Source organism: Pseudopodoces humilis, chromosome 7 (genome assembly GCF_049639895.1).
Source record: "Pseudopodoces humilis isolate 2021_Gansu_Grassland_sample_001 chromosome 7, ASM4963989v1, whole genome shotgun sequence".
Taxonomy (NCBI): Eukaryota; Metazoa; Chordata; class Aves; order Passeriformes; family Paridae; genus Pseudopodoces; species Pseudopodoces humilis.
The window spans coordinates 23,961,259-23,988,540 of record NC_142206.1 but is presented as its reverse complement, the minus strand read 5'-3'; the positions used below and the strand labels follow the sequence as shown (position 1 = coordinate 23,988,540).

The following is a 27,282-nucleotide window of genomic DNA, read 5'->3' as shown; positions in this document are numbered from 1 at the left end:
TAGATTATTCCTTAGGAACTGTGTGGCACCTGTGGGGGAAGCCCTGAAGAGAATTTGAGAGAAAGGGCTAGCATGGTCACAGCCTGGGGACAGTGACTGTTTTATTGTCAGCCTCCTGCTGGAAGCAGGAACAATAGACTCAGGAAGGAGGCAGTGAAATCAAAGGGGGAGAGTGGAGGACCTGGAAGAAGACTTCCAGTTGCTTGGACAGAAAGGAAATGCAGGGAGGAAGGGACCACAGGATATGTAACTAGAAGGACCCAGTGAAAGTGCTGAAAACTGAAAAGGAGAGCTTATGGACCCCCACACTAAGACTGAAGAAGTGCTGATACCACTACACTGCCTGTTGAGGTGACTTAAACTGCAGCTATAGTTGCCTTAAGCTGAGAGACTGACAAGCCAGAAACCTCTGCAAGCAGGGTTATTGAATGATGAAAAACAGGAGGACATGGCCAGAAAATGGATGTGCTAAAGCAGCTGAGGGTGTTTGGCCTGAAATTTAGTTTGGAAAAGTTCACTGGAGCCATATTGCTTAGTCAAGATGTTCTAAAGGTAACTAGCCAGATTCTTCCAGTTAGAGAAGACCTTAACCCTTCCCCTGTCTATCAGCAAGGATTTGTTCATCATCTCATATTAATCCTCTTTGATCTGCTAAGGACCTAGGTAGCTTGATAAAGTCTTACTCCCTTGCAGCCCAGAGGTTTTCAGCTCCTTGTAGCCTGGACCTGGACATCTGTTTCAACACATGGCTGCAAGTTTTTTTCTGTTACTCCTTTTTTGGTTTTGGGTTGATTTGGTGCAAGGTCCCTCTGAAGACACTTTGCCTTATATCGTGCCACCTTACTATTCATGTTTATTTTGCACAACCTTTGTTGCCAGCCTGCAGTGGGTATTTTCCATGGGTCAGGGTGGGATTTTTGGCACCAGCTTTGTCTCACATTCAGCCCCATGATCTGTCAGCAGCTGGTCTCAGTGCAGTTACTCTAGAAATGATCACCTAAAGGTCTAAGTGGAATGTTCAAGCCCATTTCGACTGCAACTTTCTTCACAAGCAGAAGGGATTTTTGCAGCCTACTGTCCCTAAGCATAATGCCAGCAACTCCACAATGGCTCCACAAAGGCAACTAAGGCAGCTCCAGTTCACTCAGAGCCTGCTCTGCAGTCGGGGGAGCCTGTGGGAGACAACAGAGCTGAGCTCCACAGCCTCACAGCTGTGGCCTTGGGCTGGACCTACAAACAGGGCAGGAGCAGAGGTGGTGCAGGACAGTTAACAGCACTGATGGATCTCTGTGCAGGATTGCCACATACTTGCACCTGCCCCTGTGCTTAGTGCCAAACAAAACAGCTACAAGGACGCAGGGGAGGGGAAGTGGGATGGAAAGTAAACTGAAGCAGCAATGGCCCCAAGCTCCAGGCAGGGCTGTGGGAGTGCCACCCAGAGCCGGAGGCTAACCACGATTCAGCTGCCATCCCACAGCACAGCTGGCCAGTGGGCTCTGTGACCCAGATTTTGCCTACAGGGCAAAACTGTTACTGGGTTAGGCAAGCTCAGCTGCTACTTAGGGGAAATGGGTGTGATCCATCATAGAAAATTTTAACTTCCTCTTCCTAGAAAATTCATCATCGCCAGGAAATCCAAGCTTTGCATGATACTTCCAAAATTCGTTTCCAGGAAGATGCCAGAACCAAATGAATTATCTGCTAACCACAGGTGTATGGGCTTTCCACAAGAAATGGCTTTATTAAAAAATAATTATTCACTGTGTTGCCCATCAGGCACAGAGATGCATTTGTATTTTATTTACAAAAACCGTGGGGGAAGAACTGGCTTCATGGGCCTTCTGGAATTCAGGCACAGCAATTAGTTTATGTGTATATGTCTCTGTTCACACACAAATCTTTTGGCATGGCATGGAGGGCGAGTTTCAGCTAGAACCTTTGTGGTTAAAAAAACCTCACTTGCTTCTGTGGAAAACCAAGTATCCAGACAGAGCTATTACTTTAGTATAAAATCATTAGATGTGGGTTGGTTTTTTTTCTCCCTCCTTCCCTCCAGCTGGATCTCTACTACACAGACTCTCTTTTACTAATCCAGATGGTTTTGGGTAGCCAGGACTAAGTGCCATGCCTGTTTGTGAGGTATAGTCCAGCCAAGCAATTTTTCATTCTCAATGTGTTGTCTGCTGTCCATTACTTCAGCTCTTGGTAGGAATTTCTGATGTACAAACATTCCTTAGGAAACTTGTTCATGTAAGATGCAATATGTCACTATTTCTGGAAACCTTCAAGCAGCTCACTATAATCAGGTGGTCATGTTTTCCTAGGACAAACAAGTCTGTTCAGACTTTGTCCTGTGGAATTTCAGGTTATTTGTACTGTAATCAGAAGTCCTGTCTGCTGGACATTTCTGTCCTTTAGCATGTTCTGGCCACACCTAGAGCTCCATCCCTGATTACAGCCTGACTAAAACTCAGGAGTTAAAGTCAATTTTCCATGTTATCCTCTGTAGCTCCCTTCTACCATTTTTTGACCTTGAATGAAAGTCTAGCATTAATGTTTGAAATATGCAGGTTAATCAGAGAAACTTCAGTATTGTTTATAGGACATCTCAGATCATTTTAGTGCTGTTTTAGTCTCAGTTCTGTCAGAAGCCTGACAGGCATGGCTCTCTTCACATTCTCGTGTGCTAGGATAAAGGAGCAACAAATCATTCCATTGTGGGTCAGCAAGTGGAACACTTGCAATTACTGCTCTACACTAATGATACTTTTACTTGGGACACAGAACTGAAAGCAGAGACTGGATCTTTAAATAAAGCCAAGTGCTTATATACCAACACCTCTAATTACATGGCATAAGCTTAGAGACATCTTCATATATTGAACCTAGAATACTAATTGAATTCATAGCAAAATCCAGGCATTTTTAATGTATGTTGCTTAGATATTTAATTGCCTTTTGGAAATACCTTCTCCTTTTATTGAGAAATGACATAGTAGACTCTGAGCAAAACACTTCATCCTTATTCTTTTGGTTTGCACCCCTCTTCCCCATTCATAAAGTACAGTGCTAGGGCTATTTCAAGCAAAACTTTTCAACTGTTAGTTTCTGTGGTCTCACAAAAGCACTAAATAGCATTAGTCTCCCATCTCTTTGTCCATGGCAGACTACACTTCAAGGCATCCAGTATGCTATAAAAAGTTAATTTCTGTTGTCAGCCAGGCATTGAGATGTTTGCGATACTTTAATCTTCATAAATTGTGTGTTTGAATATGTCCATCCCCTCCTGTGTTTCAGTCTACATTTTGGCTTACTAGCCGCTGTTAACCCAATAATGTGTTTACACATTTAATCCCAATGTTCACCCATGACTTCAGACTTTCTTATGTGTAGCACCCATTTTCTAAACAGCTCTGAAGCAGTTCACCCCAAGTGGTTGGTGGAGACTCGACTGAGTTTTGTGAGTCTGACTTAGCCAGGTCACTCCCACTTGCTGGGCCAGAATGTCACTACAGAAGGTTACTAAAAACTCAAAATGCATTTCAGCAGCAGTTTCAAGCAGATGTACCAAGTCATTTTTAAGCAACTGCTTGTTTGCCTTTGTTTCTCCAGCAATGGGAGCTTTTCCAGTTTTTTGTTCCCTCAAGCTCTTGGGCTTATCAGTCCCTACACTGGAATATGTAGAGCACTAGGATCAGGATGCTAGCTCTTCCCAGCAGCCTCACAGGCTTTCAAAGGCAGAAGAACAGGTGAGATTAAGATGTCTGAGATACATCCTTCCTGCTGAATGGCACTTAACAACTGGGCATAAGTGCACTTGCAGCAATTCAGAACAAAAAGGGGAGTTACCCCTCTATAGGTATTTTGTGCCAGCCAGCCAGCAGCTTCCACAGTGTAGGGGTCTTTGTAAAGCAGGGAATGCATTTCTACCCCTATGTAAGTCAAGAAGACATTGGCAAGGAAAAAAAAGAGGGTCTTGGCTGTGCACTAAGTGCTCTTGAAGAGAGGTGTAGCAAAAATAATCTATAGATGCATTAGAAATCCCAATATACACAAGTGAATTTAGGAATCCTAAGCAGAACAGCACTGGAACGTGCCTGTAGTTTTGTTAAAACCAGCCTTCAGCATGTGTCAAAGCCTATTTTAGCTCAGGCAGCATTCAGTCAACTCCAACTTGCTGCACAACAGGTCTCTGTTCACAACTCATTAGCCTGAACAGCCATGCCATGCAAGACAGAAGCTTCTTGCTCCTGTGCCTCAGCTATACTATCATCCATTCCTGGCATTATCCCAATAAATATGAGGGCAATGAAAAGGGATGTTCAGGTTGAAGCCGTATCACTTCTACCAGCTGCCTTACCAAGGAAGTCAACAAGCTTTCAGGCGAGGGATACTGAAACCTTATAGAAGACCTGTGAGAATCAAGGGCTTTCTGCCAGTCAGCTTGATGGAGCTAAAAAGGTGAAACTATAGTAGAAGTTCTCTATTACTCTGCATATCCAGAATTCCTTGAACAGGAAGCCTGGAGGCAGGGAAGATCTCAACACCCTATGGATGCATGCGCATTGAAGTCAAGGAAGTGTGCTTGCTTTCTTTTATAAAGCTCTATGAAAACACCTCCTTATCTGAGTGCAAGTCAAAAGGATCAGTTTCTTTCTGCACTCCTATGCTACTGTAGTGCTCAGAAAAGTCTTTATTCATCCTTGTTTATTTTTTAGAAAATCCCTACAGATCTAGATGTTTAAAATGAAGCATTAGTTACATGGAATATGTGCTTTTAAAGTCCAGAAGCTGCTGGATATACTGCAAAGGTGGGCTGGGGCCAGGAGTGACCCAGTGACCTCTGCAGGAGATGCTGGTATGGCTGTGAGGCACTGGCAAGGCAGCATCAATCATGATCCAACCTTCTCAACATAATTAGCAGGATAGAGTCCAACTTGACCAGTGAGAAGTCGGCCCTTGCACCAGCCCTGCTCATCTTCCTCACTAATCTTCATTAGTTCTTCACCTGAAAGTAAGAAGTAATTAGGAGGCAGCCATGAGAAAGGTAGCATGGTATTTTTACCCACCTAAGATGACTTGATAAAAAACAAGACTATTGGTTTCAATCATCACACTCTTCTCCCCTTATCAACACCCTTAGGATAATGCAGTTTAATCAAAGCCAGAATCTGGCAACTGATCTTTTCAATATTTATGCTCAGTACTATCACCTCGGCCAAGAAACTTAAACAGACCTTTGCTTCTTCTGTTCAGCATCAGAAATCTTTTGTGCCCTATAGATCTGTCTGCTTTTCTCTCCCTAAGGAACATACTTACAAGCCAGAATGATCAGACAGATCTGAGACATTTTTTTCTTAGTGGCTTCTCTGATAGGCAAGTGGGAAGGAAATACAAGAAGCTGCTAAGCTCTGGCTGTTAGGACCCAAAATGCCTGTTCCATGATGGAGTGTCTGGTTTGGCCAGTAAGGCATGAAATGAACTGATTTCTCAGACTATGACCAGGAAAGACTTTTAACACATCTACTTTGGGAAGAGGCAGAACAATCCCTTCCTCCATCAGTAGAAAGTCATACTTCTGCCAGAGAGGGAGGTGTGACTACATCGATAGGCACATCCCACACTGGCAGAGTCTCACAAAGTCACTGCTGTTAAGCTGAAGCCTTACTGGTATGCATTGCTCAGAGCAGTTTCAAAAAGGAGATGACTACATCTAACAAGTCATACCCCATTTCATCTGCTGAGTGGAAAGAAAGAATGAAGTAAAGTTCTAGAGCACCCATATTGCAGGGTATTTCAAAACAACAAGTTAGTGTTAGGAAGTTTACTAGTATGGTAACACTGCAGCACAGATACTGGCCTCAAGCACAAGGCTCTGCTACTGAAGGACTTCAGTGACTTTCAATGGGTATGTTTTGGAGATGTATAACACAGAGATACCATGTAAAACTCAAAACAAGCAAGATCAGAAACACTCCCAAGATCACAATGTCCACTTGAAGATGAGTGGGGGGCACATGCAAACTTAAATTTAACTAAAGGAAAAAAATGGAAAAGGTCTGTTTGCTCCAATGCTCCATCCTCTGCTGCACGCCAGGATCTCCATTCTAAAGGCACCCATTTTGAGCAATAGTTTGCACAGCTGTTTTCTGCCAGCTGACCTCTGCCTTCAGTAGTACATGTCAGTCAAGTGAGCTTCTCCCAAAACATCTATCTTCATTATTTAAAAAGACAATCCAGAACACCCATGTAATTTTTATATCAATGGTGCAAGGGAGAACCGTTTAATGAAGGTTCAAGACACAATTCAGAATAATGAGATTAAATTAAGAAGGGGCAGGGGTCTGCTCTCCCTGCACTTTGACCAAGGCCTAGTCTCTTTCCATGCAACCTTGCTACCTTTTGGTCTAGAAAAAACTGGATTTCCCACTGTGCCACCCACCTCAAAGGAGCTGGCAGTGGTCAGACCAAGGGAAGAATAAATGTCAGTTTTCAAGTGCACATCTGATTCTTACAGAGTGTTTCAATCATTCAGTGAGCCCAAGTGAGGACAGTGAAAGGTTAGTAAGAGATTAGTGCTTCTGTACCTGCTTTAAAGCTCAGCTCATCAGCCTCCTGTCCTGTGTAATCATAGAGTGCTCGTACCCGTACACCTGGTACCTTTAGGTCTTCCTCGTGCCCATTGGCATCCAGGCACTTCTTGGGAGTGTCCTCATCTGACCACTCTGAAATGTCTTCCTTCCCTCCGCTGTGTGTGTGGAAGGTGAGAGGGGAAAAGATGGTTGTTAGCAGATTGATCTTTCACCCACCTCCCCCTGAATCATGCACCCCTGACTCCCCCTGAGACTGCTCTGCTATAGACAGGGTGCAAGAGGCCCAAAAGTCAAGTCAAAGGCAAACAGGGAAGAGATCCCAGGAGATACTAGATTTTGTTGAAAGCACCCCAGCATTAGAACCCTGAGGGCCAGGAAGATAACTCACTCTCAAAGTATTTTCACACACGCACACTCTTCATGACCTCCTACTCTAGCAGACCCTCTCACACAAGGAAGGCCAGTCCTAACTGGAGAACCCAGCTGCATCCAGAGTTATTCCAGCCAAGAATAAGACAGAAAGGAAAAGCTATGTTTTGTATCCTGAAAGGATGTCTGGAATTATGTTTTCCAAGTCAGGGACAAGAGCAGAGGGGAAGAGCACCAGAGTACAGACACCTGGAACCCAAAAAGCCCTGCAAAGGCTATGTTCCATACTAACTTCACATGGGTTGGTGCCTTCAGGGTGTCATAGAAGAGGCTGTTCTGCTCCTCTTGATAGGAAAACCTGTAGATTGGCAAATAGGGCCCCTGAATCCAATTGACTGTGAAATACAGTAGTGGCCTTGAAAAATCTCTATCCCCATTCTTCCTCTGCTCAGTTCACTTTGGCCAGAGTCTACCTTTTAAAGCAGGACAGCTATTGGAACAGTAGGATGAGTCTGTTCTGCCTCTCCCTATTCTCCAGGCTTGCTTCCTTGATAGGGAAGCAGCTATACCCAAACTTGTCAGTTACTACTCAGCACCATACCAGGGACAAACTGCAAGAATTTGTTGCTTTCATTTAGGAAACCACACAACTCCCAACTGTTCTCACCCTGTCTGGGTGGAAGAACTGGGGAAATGCATGCCAGAATCAGACAGCACTAGTCAGACTGGACTAAATCTTGTCACTAGAAGGTTCTTTACCAGGAAGGCACTTTGTGAGGCAGAATGTGCTAGACAAAAAACCCTAAAAACCCAACAAAACAAACCCAAAACCAAACAGCTGCCCTAAACTGCAATTTCTACATGGTCTTTTCCAGAGTGCTACAGGTAAGGCCATGGGCAACAGACAGGAAATTAGGGAAGAGATTACTCCTATCAATCCAACTCATTCATGACTCTAGACAGGACTGTACTTTTGTATCCCAGAACTCAGCCTTTACCTTGTCTGCAGAGTGGTCTGTGAGATAACACCATCTCGCGTAGGCAAAATGCTGGTCAGTGTGACATCATCCGCCATCTTGCCACTCTTCTCCTTCTTGGTGATTTGCCTCTGTGTTTCGAGAGACCATTCCTGTCCAGGGAAAACCAGTAATACCATCAAGCCACCTAGGTAGAAAAGCTCTGTGCATCTTTTCTGCCCAAGACACATAGAACAACAGAAGACCAGGTTGTATTTCAGTAGCAGCTGAACTGGTCAGCTCAATAGCCTTGCTGGTACAGCAGGCCCATTTCTGTTGAATCCCAAGGTGCAACAAGAGAAAACACAACAGAAAGCTGTCCCACAGCTCTGAGCACCACCTCCTGTTCTTTGACCTTGCAGCTGGATGGTTGGAGTATAGCTTGGCAGCCTGTGTGTGCCCCTTTGGGCAGCAGACAGCTTGCAAAACAATTTCAGAAGGGCTCAACATCCCAAGCCTGCTGAGCAAAGACATAGTCTTTCAAACACAAGACTGGTAACCTCCAATTTCAGATAAGCAGCTAATTGTTTGGAAATAGCAATAACACACTCTACAGTGCTACCCCCACCTCAAACTGAGGCCAATTCATAGCCATGCCCGGTCCGTGAGTGTTGCGCCACCACTTCAGGTCCTCCTGGTTGTCTGCAGCCATGATGACTTGGTGGAGATCCCGATACAATGCATGAAAGCTACAACCAGAACAGACAGAGCCACCAGTAATTAAATCTCTCAGCAGTTTTCCCAAAAGCCAAGTAGGAAGGAAGAGATTAACCTCATGCACAATTACATAGCATCCTCAATCCCACGTGCTTAAGGATGCTAGAGCAGCACCTATTCACCCTAGGAAAACACAGCTTCCCTTACTGGAGAGTCAGCCTGGCAAATGGGACAGGCTTGTTTGGTGTGGCAGTGCCTCACAAGTGCCAGTTCTCAGCACAGCTCATTAAATGAGCACTGAAATAACTCAGTGCTTTCTTGCACATGGACAGGGAGGTGGCTCAGATTTGTTGCCTCTACCATAAAAGGGGCACAGAAGATTTTTGGCTGCACGTATTACCCCTGCATAACCTCGCTTGGGGCAACTTGTGGGCTTACAGGCACTATTTCAGAAAAGCTCTCCCGATTAAGGACAAAATGGGTGGAATAACCATCAGTATTGGAGGGCAACAGAGCTACGCTCCTTAGCCTGGGATGACATATAGCAACATGGAGGAATTTCATAGGATAGAAAACATACATAGGACAGTACTGGACAGTAGTGAAAAAGGAAGGGTTCAAAGGCAGAAAATCCTTCTGGGGAACCTGGCACTGTCTACAATCACAGACCCCAGCACCGGTCATTCTGAAGAGACCAGATGCCAGTGCTAAGATACACTTGAAAGGGGAAGGATCAAGATCTGGCTGATGCAAGCAAGCATCTTCCAGAGACACCAGAATTGGCACCCCTCACTGTTGTAATGCAGTTAGGAAAGGTGGTATGACTCAAAGAATGTACCCCCGAAAATGTAGACTTGTAAGTTCTTTCCCTTATCTTGTTCCCCCCAGGTCCCCTTATTGGTTGTGTAAATTCCCACACACCCCTCTCCCCTGCCTTGAAAAAGAGCTGTCTATCGATACCTCTTCCTTTTTCCCTCCTGCCATCTCACCCCAAAGGATCCCAAGGAATAAAACTGCAACTGCTGTCTCAGCAAAGGGAAAGAGCCTCGTTTTTAGGGCCTTGTCTGGTAAGCTAAAACTACCTCCCCAGCCTCCCGGCCTGCTGTGGGGTGGACAGTGGTAACAGGGGCTGGGGACAAAGTTATAATAGCACCTCACCAGAGCCTAAGCACTCCAGGCTGGCAGAATTCCCCTCTGCATCAGGGACAGTACCTTTCACTGGTGGAGAGATTGAGATGCTGGTGCAGATTCAGAAGCATCTCCTTAAAGAAGCACAATCGCTTGCGCTCTGCCTCCTGACAGCCCTCAAACACTTGCTCCATGTCCTCCATGTAGCGGGGATTGTAGCGGTTCAATTCTTCCAACATCTTCTCATACTGATCTTTGCACTGTAGCAGGAGCACAGCAATGGTGAGATGTGTTGCCCTGGTGGCAGTAACAATGCTCCCTACTCTGGCTTGGGACTGACAAGCTTTTTTCCCCCCTGCACTGCTAAACGAACACACCAAAGAAATAAGAAGAAATGTCACAGCTGATGCCCAGTCCATTGCACTCCTAGTATTCTTGCAGGTTTTCTGTTCTTCCTTGCTACTATCCTCCATAGAGGGCCTTCCACACTTTCTCTCTTGTGGACAGATCAATCAGCTATTTTTGGTACCCAAGTCTTCAGCTCTACAGGTTCCACCCCTGGACCAAATCCCCTACACTTTTTTCCTTTCTTATTTTAAATTTATTTATAAATTAGGATCTTGCCTAACTCCAAAGACCTAGACCTTAGTTACTGAAGTCTCAGTCTAGCTCACTAAGACCTCGGATGATGGGATTTCACATCTTACAAGGCTTCAGCCAAGTCATTTCACTGAGGGATATTACCACCAATGCTTTTTCCTTGAAAGGAGTATCCTTGTGACCTCCCCCCACCCACACACCTTCTCAGCCTCCTGAGTGCACTTCTCTACGCGCTCCTGCAACTTGCGCATCTGCTCCTGTGAGACAGATGAGTCTGCCTTGGCATGGTTCTCCCTTGTATGGGCCGTTTTCTCCTCCTTCCGGGCAGCATGATAGTTTTTCTTAGAAGTCTCCACCTGTAGGAAAAGGGAGGCAGAAAAAGCCATGATCCCGCCCACATTGATCTTCCAATACTCAGAGGAGACATGTTAACGTTTGGTAGAGTCTGCAGCAACCTAACAAGAATGCCAATTTGGCGTTTAGTAAACAATGGTCCACTGGGAAGAGGTACCTTCAAATGATCTCTTTTTCAGTGTTCACCTGCTGTGCAGGAATACAGAACCTGTTACCAAAGTCTTCCCATATGGGAAGGAACTTATAAAACCAGAAGAACAAGAGACCCCCGAGACATCCCTCCCTCTCTCTACTCTGGCTAACCTAGTTTGTTTGCTCAGTGACTCTTGAAATCAGGCAGCCAGCTCAACTACTCTTATTTCTCTTTTCCCATTCACATTTCACTTACATCTTTCATCTTCTTCACCCAGGGTTTCTGGGCCTTGCGGAACCCGTCCTCTGCATCCTTTGTTTCCTTGAAGCCTCCAATCATCTGCTTGTGGTAGGCCTCCTTCTGCCAGGCCTTGATCTTATCCGAATCTTCACCAGCCAGGTGGTTCCGTACAGCCAAGTGAATTTCACTCAGTTTGTCTGCAGCTGTAAGGAAGGCATGCCAGGCTTTTTCCAGAGTACCATACTGCGGACCTGCACGAACAAGCACCAGAAGGACTCTTATACCTACTGCCCACAGAAGGGAATGCAGATTCTTTTCCTCCTACATACATCTATCAGTATGGAGTCACTTCCCTAAGTCTGCCCCACCAAACAAGTCAGCACTGACTGGTCTTGACAGTCCCACCAGGCAGCATCTAGACTGGCTGTTAGAGCTGGATGAGATCGGCATTTCTTTGGGCAGCCTCAGCTGTCGCAGATGGTGCCTGCTAGTAGAAGGGTTCTGTAGAAAATTTTCTTCCCAAATCTGGCCTGAGCTTCAGAACAGACAGCAACATTAGTTCATGACTGAGGCTAGGCTGCTGCTCCACAGACCAGCAGGTCCTTTGGGACATCTGTCCCATTGATTTCTGTTACTCTGTGAAACACTATCAGTTTGAGCTCACTGCCACTAAATCGCACAATTAGTAGTTATTTTCAGACTGGAGGAGAATACAGCTAAGCCATCCTTAAAAGCGGGGTATCTCCAGCTTGACTTAAAACATGGACTGCCCAAGGACTTGCCAAACTAAGCACACAGATTTACTTTTTTTAATAACCAAGCACATAACAAGAGAACACCTCTCCAAGTGAATCAGAGGACTGACTACAAAAACAGGCAAACACACAAAAAAGACATCCAAGAAAGTTACCCCCTTCCTGGGGAAGGGAAGCCTGTCCCTCAAGGAAACTGTCACCTCAGTAAGAGAACACTCAAAGAGGGGAGTGCAATGATTTCTTTCTGTTCCCAGCCTAATATGCCAGCTTTACCTCTCTCCACATTGGTCCTCCACTTACGGGACCACTCTGTTAGCTGCTGGGCATAGTTCTTCTCTATCTTGGCTCGCTCCTGGAAGCAGGAGATAAGGTCATTGCAGAGCCGGTACCCATCATCCACACGTTTCACTGTCCGCTTGTAGTTTCCAGCCTGAAAGTTCAGACAACATTATTGTTTATACCATACTGACTGTTATATTCTGTCAATACAGACAACAGCAGGTCCATCATTGCATGGGGAGGACACACAGGCCCTTCTAAAACCAGAATCTGGACCCAGACCCTCCTTTGGCAGCCTCAGGCAGACACTGCACTGGAGGGAAGAAACTGAGATGCTCTGCTTGCTTCTCTCACTGCTCAGATCAATGTTCAGCTGAACAAGGAACTCTCATTCCACAGTATCTGTGGAAGGAAGAGTCACTACTCCCTGCAGTAACACACAGCATGGTACTGAACCTTCCCACAGCTCCTCCCTTCCACTCCCCAAGGGCAACATGTCACCCACAGACCTGGAATTCAACCACCTAATTCCACCAGTGGGTGGTAAGATGACACTCCTAACCTCCCTCACACTCCAATTATCCTTCCTTACCTCCCAGAAACTGCCCCCAGGAGCCTCCCCGCCAGCATCATCTTCTGATGACATCACCCTCTTTTTCTTGCAGCAGAGAATGTTTGCAGATTTCAGTTAACCTGAGAAGAGAGAAAAGTGACTTCAAATATAGCGCTGGCTGAGCCTTTGGAGACAGCATAGTTCTCAATGACTCTAGGAGCTGGAGGAGCCCAACTTGGTGCCCTGCAGTCAGGTACTGTCATCGGTGCCCCTCCAGCTGCATATGGCAAGGTCCAGCAGAGATGCCCAGGGCTGAACTGGCCTCCTCCCTCCCTGCAGAACAAGAGGCCTCCTTGGCAGGCCTGTAACACATTGGGAAAGGAAGTTGTAGAAGACAATCTTGCCAAACCTTGGCTGTGCAGATATCAGAGATGCTCATGAACCCAACACTCTTCAGCAGCACCAAATACTTCTGCAGAGATTCCTTTCTTAACCAAGGTCCTCAAGAAGGTAACAGAAACTGAGGTAGCTAAAGCTATTTAAAATCTGCCGTGAAAGATTTTAAATAAGTCTTGTGTCAATGGAGATGACTCCAGCTTCCCAGTATGACTCAGGATTACAGGATTACAACAACTGACTGGGGAAAACAAGGCTGAGCAGTCAGCAGGCAGGCATGTCTTGAATGGGGAGGAGCCCTATAAGCTGCCCACCAGCTGAGCTGGGCTTGAGCAGAAGTACAGAAACATGCTGGGGCATACCAGCCAAAGGGCAGCGCAGCACACATGCCTGTTACCCAGCAGCACTGCATCCCTAGAAATATCCCTGCACAGCTGCGCTTTTCACTACACTCACTGCATTAGGCTCAAAATCTAGGTTGGAAGGTAAAAGGTTCATCTCATTCTTTGCTGTCTCAGAACTTTTGCCCATTCCCATGTGCTAGCCTGCACTGCCAGTTTGTTCCTGATGTGGTATAACACTGAATTCCTTGGGGAGAGGTTCAGGGTTGTTCTTGTGCAAGAATGAGAGAAGGAGTAACAGGACTCAAGCCCAGTCACTTGCTCACAAACCCAGTTCTTTCCAGACAAGCCCAGGTTAATGCAGCATGCATGGCCTTTGCTGTCACTTCTCCTCTTGCACATTCCTAGTTATAAAAAGCTTCTCTCACACCCCAGAGAGGTATCTGCTCATTGTGCCAGCCCACAGAGTACACAGCAGAGATGAAGATCATCTTCTTGGTGGCATGAGCCGCACAGTGAAGCGATTTCCAACATTCGGCTATGTTTTCCCAGTGTCATCCCATGAAGTGTGTCAGAAGTATATTAATGCTGTTCCTCTGGCCTTCTTCAGAAGGCTGGAAATGCTGAATTCCAGTCACTACAGCAAGTTGTTAAATGGGATATGACATTCAGGTACATGAACCTTAAAAAATTAATTCCTCCACCATGCTACCAGCTGTCCCTGTCCTCCTTCCCCACCGTTTGTCATCTGTCTGCAAAGCCATCTTATAGCCTCCAGGGCATGCAACTCTACTCCTGGCCCCAGTAACTACATACCTGAAAGGTGAAAGTTGCCGCAGGGGAGCAGTGGGAAGCCGGCAAGTGTGTCTGAAGCTCTTCAGACTCTGAAAAAGGACTGAAAGAGACAGAGATAGACACGGTCAGACACTCCTTTGCAGGGATGATGCCTGTTCTGATGCACTGCAGTCCTAGGGGTGTCCCTTTTCTACCAGCTACATAGGAGGGGCACCCTCAATATAGCAGCTGCAGCCACTGTGCCTCCAGAGATGCCATGTTCCAGCACGTAGGAGAGATGCCAAATCCTTGTGTCACAAGATCTAGCCCCAGAGAGAGCTAAAATAGAAACATTGGGGTGGCTGACAGCACTGTGCAGGAAAGGTAGCATCACAACAGCTGAGCACTGGGAACAGCTTGGGCCAGAAAGGCCTAAAATAAGCACGCACCCCCAGCACCCCACATGGGGCCTGGTCCCCCCTCTCTGGACAGTGTCCAGTGTAGCAAACCCCACCACCTCCATGCCCTGCATATACTTTGACACACAGCTGCCTTTGGGAGAAAGAGGGAAAGACACACACATACCTTCTCCAGTCTTTTTTAACTAAAGACAAAGAAGATTTATACACAAGTCAAAGAACTTCCTAATTCTACATAAAGAAAAAAAGAAAAAGCCACCAAAACTTACCAGAATGCATATTCTGGTCTACAGTCCCTTTAGCAGCAGAGCACCTGACACAGCACTGGTAGGATGTGGCCCTCTAGAGCAGGAGAGTTTTTTTGTCCCTTGCTTCTGTAAGCTGTTCCCATCGCATTCTCAGAAATACTTTACTTTGCTATATGGTACAGGTAACTGTCACCAACTGTCACCAGCTTTCCACAGAGCAAACAGAAGTAAAAGGTCTACAAAGGCTAAGAGAAGCAAGGGCAGAATAAGGCATTTTTGTTTATCTCACATTTACATCCCTAGGGATTTACCTCAATGTAAAAAGTTCATTCATTAAAAAAACAAACAAAAAACCTCAACTATAGACCAGCAAAAAAATCTCAGTCACCAATAAGCACTCAGCTGAGGCTGGAAGGTTTGGGCAGCTGAGAGTAGAAACTGCAAAACCTAGAAGTGGGATTTTTAGCCAGATGATAAGACCATTTTTAGAAGAAATGAAAGAAGGAAGGGAAAGTTAAGGAAGGAAAGAATAGCAGACTGGGTGATTGTAAATTAAAGACTTTTTGTGAGAAAGGGGAGGGCAAGAGGTTGAAGGGGAAGAGTTGTGACTCTGAGTGGTCCAGGTCACTGGATAAAAGCTCACCAAAAACCTTGTAAGTCTTCCAAGCAGTCCCCAATAAATCCAGACTAAACATTCCTGAAATTGCTATGATTAAAAAAACCTTAATGAAGTTATGTAAAAGTGTATCTAAAACCCATCCTTTCTTTCTTCTGATGAAGACATAGATCAATTATACATGACACATGAATGCTGTATCACTTTTTCCACTCTACTCCCCCATCCCCACTTTATCAGGAAGCAATGAATCACAAACATGCCTTTCATCTCTGGTTTCCAATTCAGGCTGACTACATGGTACTAGAATTTGGGGGGTAAATGTGGAAAGCTGTTGTATGGCAGTATATGCTTATTCATTTGAGGGACAGTCAGGCTAAACAAACATCCCAAACCTGAATCCATTCTTTCTGTGGTTTCCATGTTAGAATTTGAGTCACATCTGCTTGCTGTCTCAGGAGTTACCAACTCAACCAGATTTACTATCCTTAATAGGCTCTGAAATATAATAGTAGCTGTGCTGGATCAGACTAAGGTTTATCATGGCCTCATAGCCTTTCTAGACAGCAGCCAAAAGGAGATACCTTCCCTTGCTTTGACAACAGAACGAGCATACATGATGCCTCCCTGCATGCTCTCCAAGCCTCTAACCACTTGCTGACAGGAACTTCCCTGAGCTGGATATGCCACCTATGAATGAGCACTCAACAGATTTCTCTTCCATTAATTTCTTCAACCTGCTTTTGACCTCATACGATTTTTCAGCATCTGTAATATCAGGTGGCAAAATATGCCACAGCCTAAGGCTTTACTGTAGTCATCAGCACAGAAGCTGAGGGGAAAATATAATGAAGTGGTATAATATTTCTACAGAGTAATCTCCATGACCTGAGTAGCAGTCAGTTGAGCAAGTATTTCCACAGCAGTTGTAAAGCCTTTATAAAAATCCAGAAAAATCCAGTTTGGTAAAAGCAAAAAGGTCAAAGAGCAAGAAGGACCCTTTCCTGCTGGGCTTTTTCTGGACTTTACATACTTCATGAGCCTATGTCAGTCAGCAGATCAAAATGGATCTGCATGCAGACATAGGGAAGGTACTTAGTACTGCACAGAGGGGCTGAAAAGAACAGCTGCTGCTGTCATCCTGAGTGAGCCCTAGAAGAGCAAGTAGATAGTCCACCGCTTCATGCCTGTCTATTCCTGAAATACCACGTGGTGTGAACCAATAAGGGTTTGAGAGCAGGGAAATCCCAAGTTTCATGGGAAAGGTAAATATATGTGCCAAAGCTGACAAAGATGACAGTGATACCTCATGGAAAGCCTGATTTAGCAAAGCCACCAAATGATTCAGGAGTGCTGGCAGAACCTGTATAGTATGAGCAACATACTGGAGTTGTATTGGTCAACTAGAGTTTTATGGCGGCTAGTACGACATACAAGACTCTTCCTGATGTCACTGCCACCTCTGCTAAGAGGAGGCTATCTAGAAAATTCATATTTGCAGGGCAAAGGAATGTTTATTCCTACCTTCCCACTTTATCTTCTCTCACAGTTAAGAGCTACTTAAGACTTCACTGCAGCTCCTACAAGATGAGGTCTCTGAAGAAGAGGGAGAGACCACATTGCTATTCATTTCATACCTCCAGAGGATTACAGATAAAGGCATCACAGACACCACTACAATCAGCAACATCAAGCAAACTGAACCATGCAAATAACAGCTTTGACTATTTCCACTTGCTGTGTTAGAAAAGATACCTCCCTTCTTCCCCCACATACCTGCTCTCATTTAGGAGCCAACATAATTATTAGGCCACACCTGCTATCAACTCCCTATTAAGTTATCAAAAAATGCTTCTTGTTCTTTAGTTGCAGAAAGGTGGAATAGCTCACGACTGTCTCACTGCTACTGAGCTCCACTCAGGAAAATACCAGAGGGCTCATTGTGATAGAGCTGTTCCTACCTTTAAGCCATGTCGTTACTCTCACTCATGATCCAGTCAGGGACACATCTCAGACCACAGATCCCTGCCCTCAGACAAAAATGTCAGGCTAAAACCTTCCCCTTCAAAAACATGTGAAACCCTTTATGCCTTGTAGAGTGTACCTTGTTGCTTCATGCTTTCACAGCATCTGTGCAACAGGGTCCTGATCCACAAAGAAAACTTCTAGATCCAAAAGTAATAATAGCTCTTCTCCATTGAAAGCTTTCCCTCAGGCAGGTAAACCACAGAAATTCTCTTCCATCTACACCACATTCCATTACTTCCAGCCTCCAAATGCCCAAGGCACCACACTTCTATGCATTGCTTGACTGCCTCCTGAGAATCCTCGTGAGCAAATGTTTTCCTAAGTTCCCCAACATCAAGCCTCTCAACTCTTCTCAAGGGCTCAAAGGGCTGTAGCCCTGCCCGAATTCATCCACAGAAACAAAGCTTGCATATTGCACCAGACAAGGCCTTCTGCCCAACTCCCCTTTCCCAACTGCAACAGCAAATGCTGGATGCAAACACATGTAGGAACAAATTTTGTTACGTTTATCTAGTAAATGGGGCTTTGGTGGAAACACATTTTTATTGCAGATCAATTTCTATATAGGAGCTAAAGCCAAGCTAAGCAAAAGTTTTACTCAGGAATAGATTGCTACTAATTCCCACCTCAAGACAACTACCACCACAAAGCAGAAATTTGATACTTTCTGCAATCAATTTGTTTGATTCCCTGGCTATATTTCTGTACAGCACACAGTGGTCAACATATTTTTTCCCTCCAAAACCACTGGCACTCTGGTATACATGTCAAATAAACGTTTCAATCTGAACAATCCAAATACACAAAAAGATGGCAGCTTCCCTTCCCTTACAGAATGACAAGCATGAAATCCCTTTTTCTTTTCCTTTTAACTTGTCAGAATGAAACTAGAGAGCTGAAGCCAGGAGGTTCCACGTCACTCTAGCAGTGCAACAAACTCAATTGCTGTTGGTACAGCAGAGCTAGGAAGGTCCCCAACAGAGAGAATGAAATGGGGCATGGGACAGGGTGTCCTTTCCAGACTCACCATCTCTGGAATTGCACATCCAGTAGGTCTGAACCAGTAACTGGGACGATGCCCAGTAATGTGCTCTCCACTGCCATTATACAGGAGGTCTGGTATTTACAGGCATACTCTCCTTTCTGAAGAGGGGACAGTTCTTGTCTACTGCTAGAAAGGATGCCAAGTAACATGAAGATCCTCCAAAACTTCCCTTAGAGGTATTTATCTTACTGCAGTGTCACGCCCTCAGCAGTCACCTGACTGGGAAAGGGACTAAGCCAATGTTTCCCAGCCTCTCCCTAAGGACTGAAGCCTGCCAGAGCTGTCTAATACAGTTTCAAGCCAGATTTCAGCTCATCTCTCTAGCCAGGGAAAGGTCAGAGAGACACCAGGCAGAACAGTAACTACACACAGAGGTCACTTTAGCTCTGTGCAAGCCTGTAACAGAAGCCCATCTCCCAGTCCATAATGCTCTAGAGATCATGTGACTGTCCACTAGCAAAAATTTTCCATGATTATACCGAAGTACTAAAACACAGGCAAGATCCCGTTCCACTTGAAGAGCTGCCCCCCTCAGTCCAGACCACAGCTTCTTTAGCTTAGTCTTCATATTCAGACCAAGCTAATATACTGGTGACAGACATTCCCCATGTGCCACCCCAAGCTGTTTTCAAAGTATTCATGCAGAACTCAATCCTTTCTACATTTATTAGCTATTCCCTATCAGCAGCCAAGGCTACAGGACAGGCTGCTACTAATACATTGCTGCTGATCAAGGGGTTAAGATTCCTGGCTGACATAGCTTTACCAGGAAGAAATTGTTTCACCAAGAAAAGGAAAAAAAAATAATTTCATTTCCAATGTGATGTAGAGGATCTTTAATACTACAGGAACACAGATCTATTTTGGTTAACATGACAGTATGAGACAATATTAATGAAGGAATGTAGTGGGATATCAAGGTACATGCTACAGTTTTTTCCCAGTTGTTCTTTGTATTGAAAGAAATAAATTATTATCTCAAATACAGAGCTGAAGGAGAGAAGAAGCTGGGGCTGAACCATTGTGTACCATATTCAAACAGGGCAATAGGCTATGTTCATTTTTATTCAAAATGGTTGCTGGAATAATTTAAACATGTATTTGTGTCTGTGTGTTTAGCAGCCGCAGCAGACAGTTAGTAAGAAGCCATACACACATAAAAATTACCAGGAACAGCACTACCCTAGCTGCTTTCTTAGACCTGTGAACAGCATCATTCCTGTTCCACTCATTAGTCACAGCATGCCCACTATCCACCTCTCATACTCTGTCTTACCACTCAGGGCAAGGTTTTAGCCCAGGCAGATATTGAGAACCTGTAATCCCTACTGTTCCACTTCCCGGCCTCTTCACTTGTTTGCTTCTATGCTGGATATTTCCCAGGGTACTTCCCACCCTGCTGCATCAGTCTCTGCAAGCAAACACCGAGCTTGCCAGCAAATATATGCACCTCCCTGTTCATCAGATGGGACCCCAAACAACTGAAAGTTCTTTCTTCCTAAATCACTAATAAACAGGTGCTTAAAGCTCTAGTGAAAGTTAGTACATTCCTCTTTAGCAGTCTCAATCCACACTGAACGCAAACATTTTCCAGGATTTAATCTACATCTTATGTGGTAATGTTTTTTCTTACACTTATTGACTGGTAAGATCAATAGTCCATCCTATAATACAGTTGCCTGGAACTTGGTAAGTTATTGTAGTAGCAGGTTGGAGCAGTCTACCCTCTCCAACTAGGCTTGGAGTAAGAAGTTTGATTTGTTTGGATCTTTATGTGAACAACACTGCTCCAAAAAGAATAAAATGCCCTGGACTCATCTAACCCTGACTAAGGAAGGCAGAAATAATGGGAAGCGGTGATCAGGGATCTTCCTGTGGCTGTGGGTGGGGAGCGGGTAAGGGGGCAAACTCCAGTAAGCTCCTGCCACTGGAATATTCTCCTGTGATTGAATCACCTTGCAATGCCAAGAGCAGGGAACAAGTTTACATGAATGCACTAGGAAGTCCTAAGGAAGCAGACTGTAGTCAATGCAATCAAACAACCTTTGTGGGAAACACAAGCCAGTTAGCTCCATTCTAACACTGAGCTTCTGGTGGTTTCTTGCTTCACTAGACTGCACAGCAGTCAGAAGTGTCCAGCCTTCTCTGCTCCCTTCTCCCACTTGGAAGCCACAGTGAGTTTTTAACTCATCCACAGTTCTGCAACTTCTGGGTTTCCTTTACCAATAGTTGTCTTTTCCACTGGCTGTTTTTTGAGGAAGGGGAATGGGAGATAAGAGTTGGCAAGAAATTTGTCCTTCAGACCAAGTGTGTGGCAATCTTATGGCAAATTATTTCAAAGTACTGCATTTCTTTATCTATGGTTGCATCAAATAGATTTCTGGTTTTACATGGTAAAATCTGATTTACTAAAACTGCTTATTATGTGAATACTTTCCTTCCAAATATTCATATAATGGAGACAAAAACATGAAAGATCATCCTCAAGGCATTTTTGAAGTTCATCCAGTTCCCTGCAGAGTTTTGAGTCCCAAACAGTCTGTAGAAGGGAGTACAACCAACTCCTTGAACTGAGAGCTGAATAAGATAAGATTGAGTGCTAGGGCATCTCTTATGGTAAAGAAGAATGAGGTTAAAGCATCACACCCATTACTTCTGTTCCAGGTGTGACCAGTTTCTCCACTTGACAGCAAGGCTCTTTTTTCACCTTTTGTTAACAGAGCTAGGTTTATTCTGCAGGAAAATCTAAAGAGCATAAAAACTACTGCAACTTAAGGCAGATTTCAACACCATATGAAATGGAAGGACTGTAGAGTAGCTGTTACACAGAGTCATTTTGCATAGTCTTTTATGGAACCAAACATGTGAAAAGAAAGCATCATTTGCTCTGTGGACTGGAGAGAACTTGTATTCCGTTCATAACATCTCCTGGTTCAAGAAGTGTTTGGCAGATCAGCCACTTTGGAGGTATTCCACTTCTAAACATATTCATACACCTAAACATATTCCAACAGATTTCCCAGAGATACACACAGGTAACAAGGTTGAAGTAGGAAAGCCATTAGGAACTGGCATGCACTGTGGAAACTCATACTTCATTGAATCATAGAATGGTTTAGGTTGGAAGGGAACAGAAAGATTATTTAGTTCCATGTCCATGGGCTTGGATGCCACACACTAGACCAGGTTGTTCAAAACTCCATCCAACCTGGCCCTGAACACTACCAGGGATGGGGCATCCACAACTCTGGGCAACCTGTTCTAGCAACGCTCTGAGTAAAGAATTTCTTCATAACACCTAAATCTCTCCTCTAGTTTAAAAGCATCCCCCTTTGTCTGATCACCATCTGCCCATGCAAAAAGTTGCTCTCCCTCTTTTTTATAAGTTCCTTTTAAGTACTGAAAGGCTGAAATTCTTCTACTGAAAGGCCATGAATACTTCACACATTCTTCTTGAAGTTCATTGCCCTGCATGTCATGGAGCAACTTTTATCTACTTTCATAGTATCTGCACAGAATCCGCTCCTTAGTATCAGTAGTGCCTCTTAAAATAAATTTTAGGATCTCAGGCTGAAAAACAGGACTATTAACACTTAATATTCCAAATGTTATTCAAAACATTTCAGGAGAACAGAGAGCAAATGGGGCAATCAGCCCAAAGTGCACACGTGACAGGATAGATTTTCATGTTCAGCATCACTGGAATGTCATTTACTTTCTCAGTCCACTGCCCAAAGGAATGATTTCAGTTTCTGGTCCTCAGGATTCCACCTGACATGTGAGGAAGGAACACTGGAAGGCTTTTTAAAAAAAACCAGAAGCACAGCAAAGCAATCCCGTGGGCTTTACTTCCCTGCAATGCTTCCTGAAGCAGCTCAAAACCCTAGCTGTTTGCTTGCATTGGAGTAGAAGCTGCTGGAGTCAACAGCAAGCTTTCACATGGGTTACCACAGCTCACCCATCCTCATACAAGGCAGAGCTGATTGAAAACATCAAGAAGCAGAAATAAATACCTGTAATCATTCAAGAAGTGATAAATGTTACATCTTCTCCCAATCCTCCATGGAAGCTTCTTGCCCTTGTCAGAAAAGGTAGCAAGGCCAGTTCAGAGCTCTGCACTGCAGTACTGCAGCTGGTGCAGCTCAGCACCCTCAGGAGTGGGAGAGGTTTGGCCTGGCAGCAGGGGTACTGTACTGAGGGATGGCAGGAAGTTACTACCAACAGAAAATCACCTGTAGGTGACTGAAGGGACTGACTACGTCCCTGAGAGCCCAGAAGGCAAGTATCGTATCTTCCTGCAAACAGGAGAGACATAGCTTGGTCAAGCTCCCAGTAGGGACAGGACTGAGGAGGATGAAGACTTGCTAGCACTGTTACTTTTGGGTTGCCTGCAGCAATTTTACTCCTCTAGCCTGGAAAAACTTAGCTGCAATAAATAGAGTCCTACCACAGGCACCTATTAAGAGAGCATAAAATCCCCCACAAACCTAATGCCTCTGGATCCAGGCCCCCGGTACCATGGAGATCTCTCACATGCCTTTTCAACAAACGACAGTGCCCACTGACAATCACTAGATTTAACACACAAATTCCAACTATTGCAAGTCTGAAAGACTCATTCCCATCGTCCTGTTCACAGCAAGGAGAAACCAGTGAAGGCTCAATGTGATTAGGATGCCAGTCACATTTACTGCCTTATAGAAGTGCCCAGCTTCAGCCCACATTTCAGCATGAAGGAACTCGAGATTAATGTACCAGTCACTGAAACAAAGCTGGATGATTACAGCAGAGGATGCACCAGGTTCTTTGCACCGACATTTTCCTTTGTGCTGCTGGAAAAACTTGTGCCCAGTCAGAGTGCATTTTGATGTTAAATTACAGGGATCACCATGCTGCAAGGTAGTGGCAAAAAGCTACCACTTGAACAACTTCTTAACTGCTCCAAGGATGTCAAGTTCTTTTGCAATTCGTCAAAGAGCAAAATCCTAAATTCTTCGTGAAAATTTCCACATACAATAGTCACTGTTTTCTGACCCATCCACTAAAGTCTTAGACTAAAATATTAAGGCTTTTTTTAATCTATCTGTCACAGTTGCCTCTCACAGAGTACCCTCTACACCCATCACACTGAATAACTAGCGATAAAACAGCTTGCCTGATCACAAAGTCTGTTTTAAAAAGATAAGAGCTCCTTAAAGGGCTTAAACAGCTCTCCTATTGTTTAGACATTTCCCCATGAACTCTCAAGAGCAGCCCAAATTCACAGATCACTGATCAGCTGATGGCAAAAATAGAGGCAGTTTATTAATGCTCTCTGATCAAGAGTATAGCTTTTTCCACTCAGGCTACAAGCAGACACTTTTAACTTTTGAGGTCCCCAGTTCAATCCCTGGATGTCAGCCATGAGATAGACCAAATGGTTCAAACAACAACTGAATAATCTCCAGCCCTTGAGATGGCCAGAATAAAGAACATTCAGTGTTTGCCATGCTTGCTGATATCATGAGTTCTGACAGAAGCTCAGATCACCCCAATGTGGTAGTGAAGGCATTCTTACAGCTTTGCATTTCCTAAATAGTCCCATTATTGTATTACTGATCTTGTACATACATACATATATATATAAAAGCATGTATGTATGTAAATATATATTAATTTTCTGATATATATTTTTCTTTTTGTTGGAAATTCATGATCATCTGGGGAAAGCCGAGAAGGTTCAGGCTAGGTCCTGTACAATCCACAAAAAACTAAAATAACTAAAAGCAGTCATTATCCTGTGAAGAAATTAATTTGGGTCCATAAAATTTTCAGGCTTTTATGACTTGGTTACACACAGGGTCTGCCAGTGAGCTGCAGCATTTTGGCATAGTCCAGTCACACACAAGCCTATTCACTTGTTGACATTTGATAATAGAGTTCCAGGCGGGCAATTGTTCTCAGCCCTGTACACAGGTGACACACTGAAGTTACTGCTTTATACAGCCTGAGAAGGAGACAGTCTTCACTTGAACAAGTGCAGGCAAGCCAGAGAAGCTCAAACACACAGGTCAGAAGAAAAAAATTTAAAAAGCCATTAAAGCAATACAATAGACCAGGCACAGAATAGGGAAGGCTGCAGGCAGCTGATTGAGCTCACACATTCATTCTGTTCCAAGCTGCAACTCAAAGGACAATCTAGTAAATATTTTGGGGAACTTCTAGATAAATACCATTAATTACACAAAACACTATCAAAGCAGACTCCATCTCACACAAAGCAGATTGTGGACTTCAGGGAAAGGTGAATCTTTGCATGAAAGAATGTGCCCAGTTATGCAACTCATGGGGAGAAGCTCCACTTTGACTCCACCCAGAGACCAGCTCACACCTGGAGCAAGGAGTATCTGGACCCTGTCATTTTAGCCCACACACTGCAGTTGTGCATTCTGCTCTCATTCCTTCCCAAGAATGACTTGAGTCACCCACTGTAAGGCTTAGTGACTTCTTACTGACACTTCGATTCCAGGGTGGAGTGGGAGGCTCTGCTTGGGTTCTGTACTGCAATCAATTACCATTCTATCAGAAATTCCTGTGTGTGAATTAGATCGGCAGTTGATTTGAAGGGAAGTTCATTTCCAGTTTCAGGAAGTAGGGAGCACCAGTTTTACAAGGAAGGTCAGAGAGTGAACAAAAAGGCCAGACTATTTCCTAGGGCTAGGAACAAGGGTCTGGCAGTGGTCAGTTAACATCCCCTGCCCCACCAAGCCCCGAGCCTTCTTGCATGCCTGAAGAACTGAAGCAAGCAAAGAACAACACATAGTTGGCACAGAAAGTGGTGGAACAGGTTAATGCGTTTGGGCCAGGCTAGCTTCACTTATCGATAGCTTTGCAGAGATCATGGAACCCTCCCCTCCCGTGCCCAGTGACAAATCAGACTGTCTTCTCAAGCACTGGATATTCAGGCCCACTAATACCCTCCCTTGTTTATCAGCTTTCTCCTGCCCTAGGCTGGAGAGGGCACGGTAACCCCAGCAGCCTGCCAGGGGCCCGGTGACACGGCCGCAGGCAGCACCCCTGGTGCATACCCCTCGCCCTCCCCTCCCTGCTGTCGGCAGCCAGAAGAGAGGAAGCGGACGAACAAGGACAGAACTGTCCCATCTGCCGAACTTCTCCATCCAGCTGCCCGGATTCCGGCTCACAGACCGGCAATACGGACGCCCGAGACAAGAGACTGCAGTCCCGCGAGCATGGGCCCCGGCGCGGCCCCTTTCCCCAGGGGGTCCTGGGAGCCGCTTTATCCCCACTCTCCACAGCGCTGCGAGCGCCCGCGGCTCCGGTTTCAGAGTGGGAAGCGGCTCTGCGCGGATCCAGCACAAAGAGGCCCCTGTCCCCGCGGCAGAGCGGAGGCGCGGGCTCCGCAGGGAGGGAGAGGGAGCTTCGGCAGCCCCCAGTGACGGGGCGGCGGCAGCGGGCCGGCCCCGAGAGGCCGGCGGCGGGGCACCCACCGAAGCTTAGAGACGCAAAGAGAGCGAAGCTCCGGCGAGAGCTTCTCCAGCCCCTCATGAACGACCCGCCGGGACCGCAGCCCCGCTGCCCTTCCCAGCCCCGCGCGCCGCCGCTCCCGCACCTACCGGGGGTCTCCGCTGCGCCTCCAGACGAACCGCGCCGAGCCGCCTCCCAGTCCCCTCCTGCCCACAACCAGCGCCCAGCCGGGTACCGCCTCCCCCACCCGCCCCCTTTCCATGAGGAAAGTTTTCCCTCACAATTGCCAGCGCGTCCCGAGACACGCTGCCCGCCGCGGGAAGGCGGCGCCGGGACTAGGATGGGTTCTGCTGCCAGGACCCCCAGCACCCCACGGAGCACAGATCCGAAAGGAGCCGTGCCCGGGGTAGCGAAGCCCGCCGCGGTAACCCCACCGCTTACCTCGCAGGCGGCGCGGCGGGACGGTCGGCGGGCAGTGGCCACCTGGGGGAGGTGCGGGTTGAGCCCTCCCCCTATTTCAGCCTCGGGACTGGAGGGTCCCACCCCGCCTCCAGCAGCTCCCGTGGGGCGGGCCCGGGCTCGGGGTGTTCCGCTGGTAGCAGCGGGGCAGCTTCGGCGCGGCTCCCGCCTCCCCGCCCCCGCCGCCCGGTACTTGATCCTATTAACGGGAGCGGGCTCTGCCCAGGCAGGTGGGGTCGGAGGAGGGTACCGGGAGGGCAGCTCTGGCTCTCGTCGTCGTTTCCCCCCACCTCCACACCGGGGTGGGCCTGGAGCCGCGGAGTGAGGAGGGGACTGAGGGAAGTCTGCCTGGTCGGGATCCCCCTCGTGGCGGGGGCGGGAGGGAGGCAGCCCTGGGAGGCGCTGCCCGCTCGGCCCAGCCCTGAATTTCGGCTCCTGTCCGTGAGTTCGTTCATCTGTGTGCTGTACCGGCCAGCTGACCTGCAGGACCCGGAGCCGCCCAGGTGTGTTGGAGCAGGAGGCTCCCCAAGGCCGGCTCCCACCCAAGTGAAGTGCTGTGGTCTCCCTAGTAAGAGTGGCATGGGTCACTCTCCCTGGGCTTAGAGGGTGGCATCACCTCAGTTCGCCTTGGCATCATTCTTTCAGCCCGATCCTGCTAACTGTTTTCAGTCACTCTTCTAATCCTCTGAAAACCTCTATCTGAATAATTCGGACTTCATCTTTAAGTCCTCAGAGCCTTTCAGATGACACCGTCTGTTTTCTAAATGCCAGGGAGTTTGCCTGCCAGCGTTTCTTTTTGTAACGCCAGGCCCCAA

General features: G+C 46.1%; 1 protein-coding gene across 4 annotated transcripts; it reads right to left on the bottom strand.

The window, feature by feature from the left end:
• Positions 1-1,714: 1,714 nt before the first annotated feature.
• Positions 1,715-26,575, bottom strand: PACSIN3 (protein kinase C and casein kinase substrate in neurons 3). Of its 4 annotated transcripts, none has more exons than XM_088057201.1 (12): positions 26,450-26,575; positions 14,231-14,309; positions 12,717-12,817; positions 12,119-12,275; positions 11,106-11,341; positions 10,564-10,719; positions 9,848-10,023; positions 8,547-8,667; positions 7,961-8,091; positions 7,255-7,320; positions 6,588-6,748; positions 1,715-5,008 (listed from the first exon to the last, which is right to left on the bottom strand). In XM_088057201.1, exons 3-12 carry the CDS (start codon positions 12,768-12,770, stop codon positions 4,893-4,895), a joined length of 1,374 nt encoding a protein of 457 aa, XP_087913327.1. In that variant the 5' UTR covers positions 12,771-12,817; positions 14,231-14,309; positions 26,450-26,575; the 3' UTR covers positions 1,715-4,892. The 4 variants fall into 4 exon arrangements, with proteins under 4 accessions (XP_087913327.1, XP_087913328.1, XP_087913329.1 ...); XM_088057202.1 differs by lacking the exon at positions 26,450-26,575 and adding an exon at positions 26,158-26,240; XM_088057203.1 differs by lacking the exon at positions 26,450-26,575 and adding an exon at positions 14,877-14,982.
• Positions 26,576-27,282: the final 707 nt, after the last annotated feature.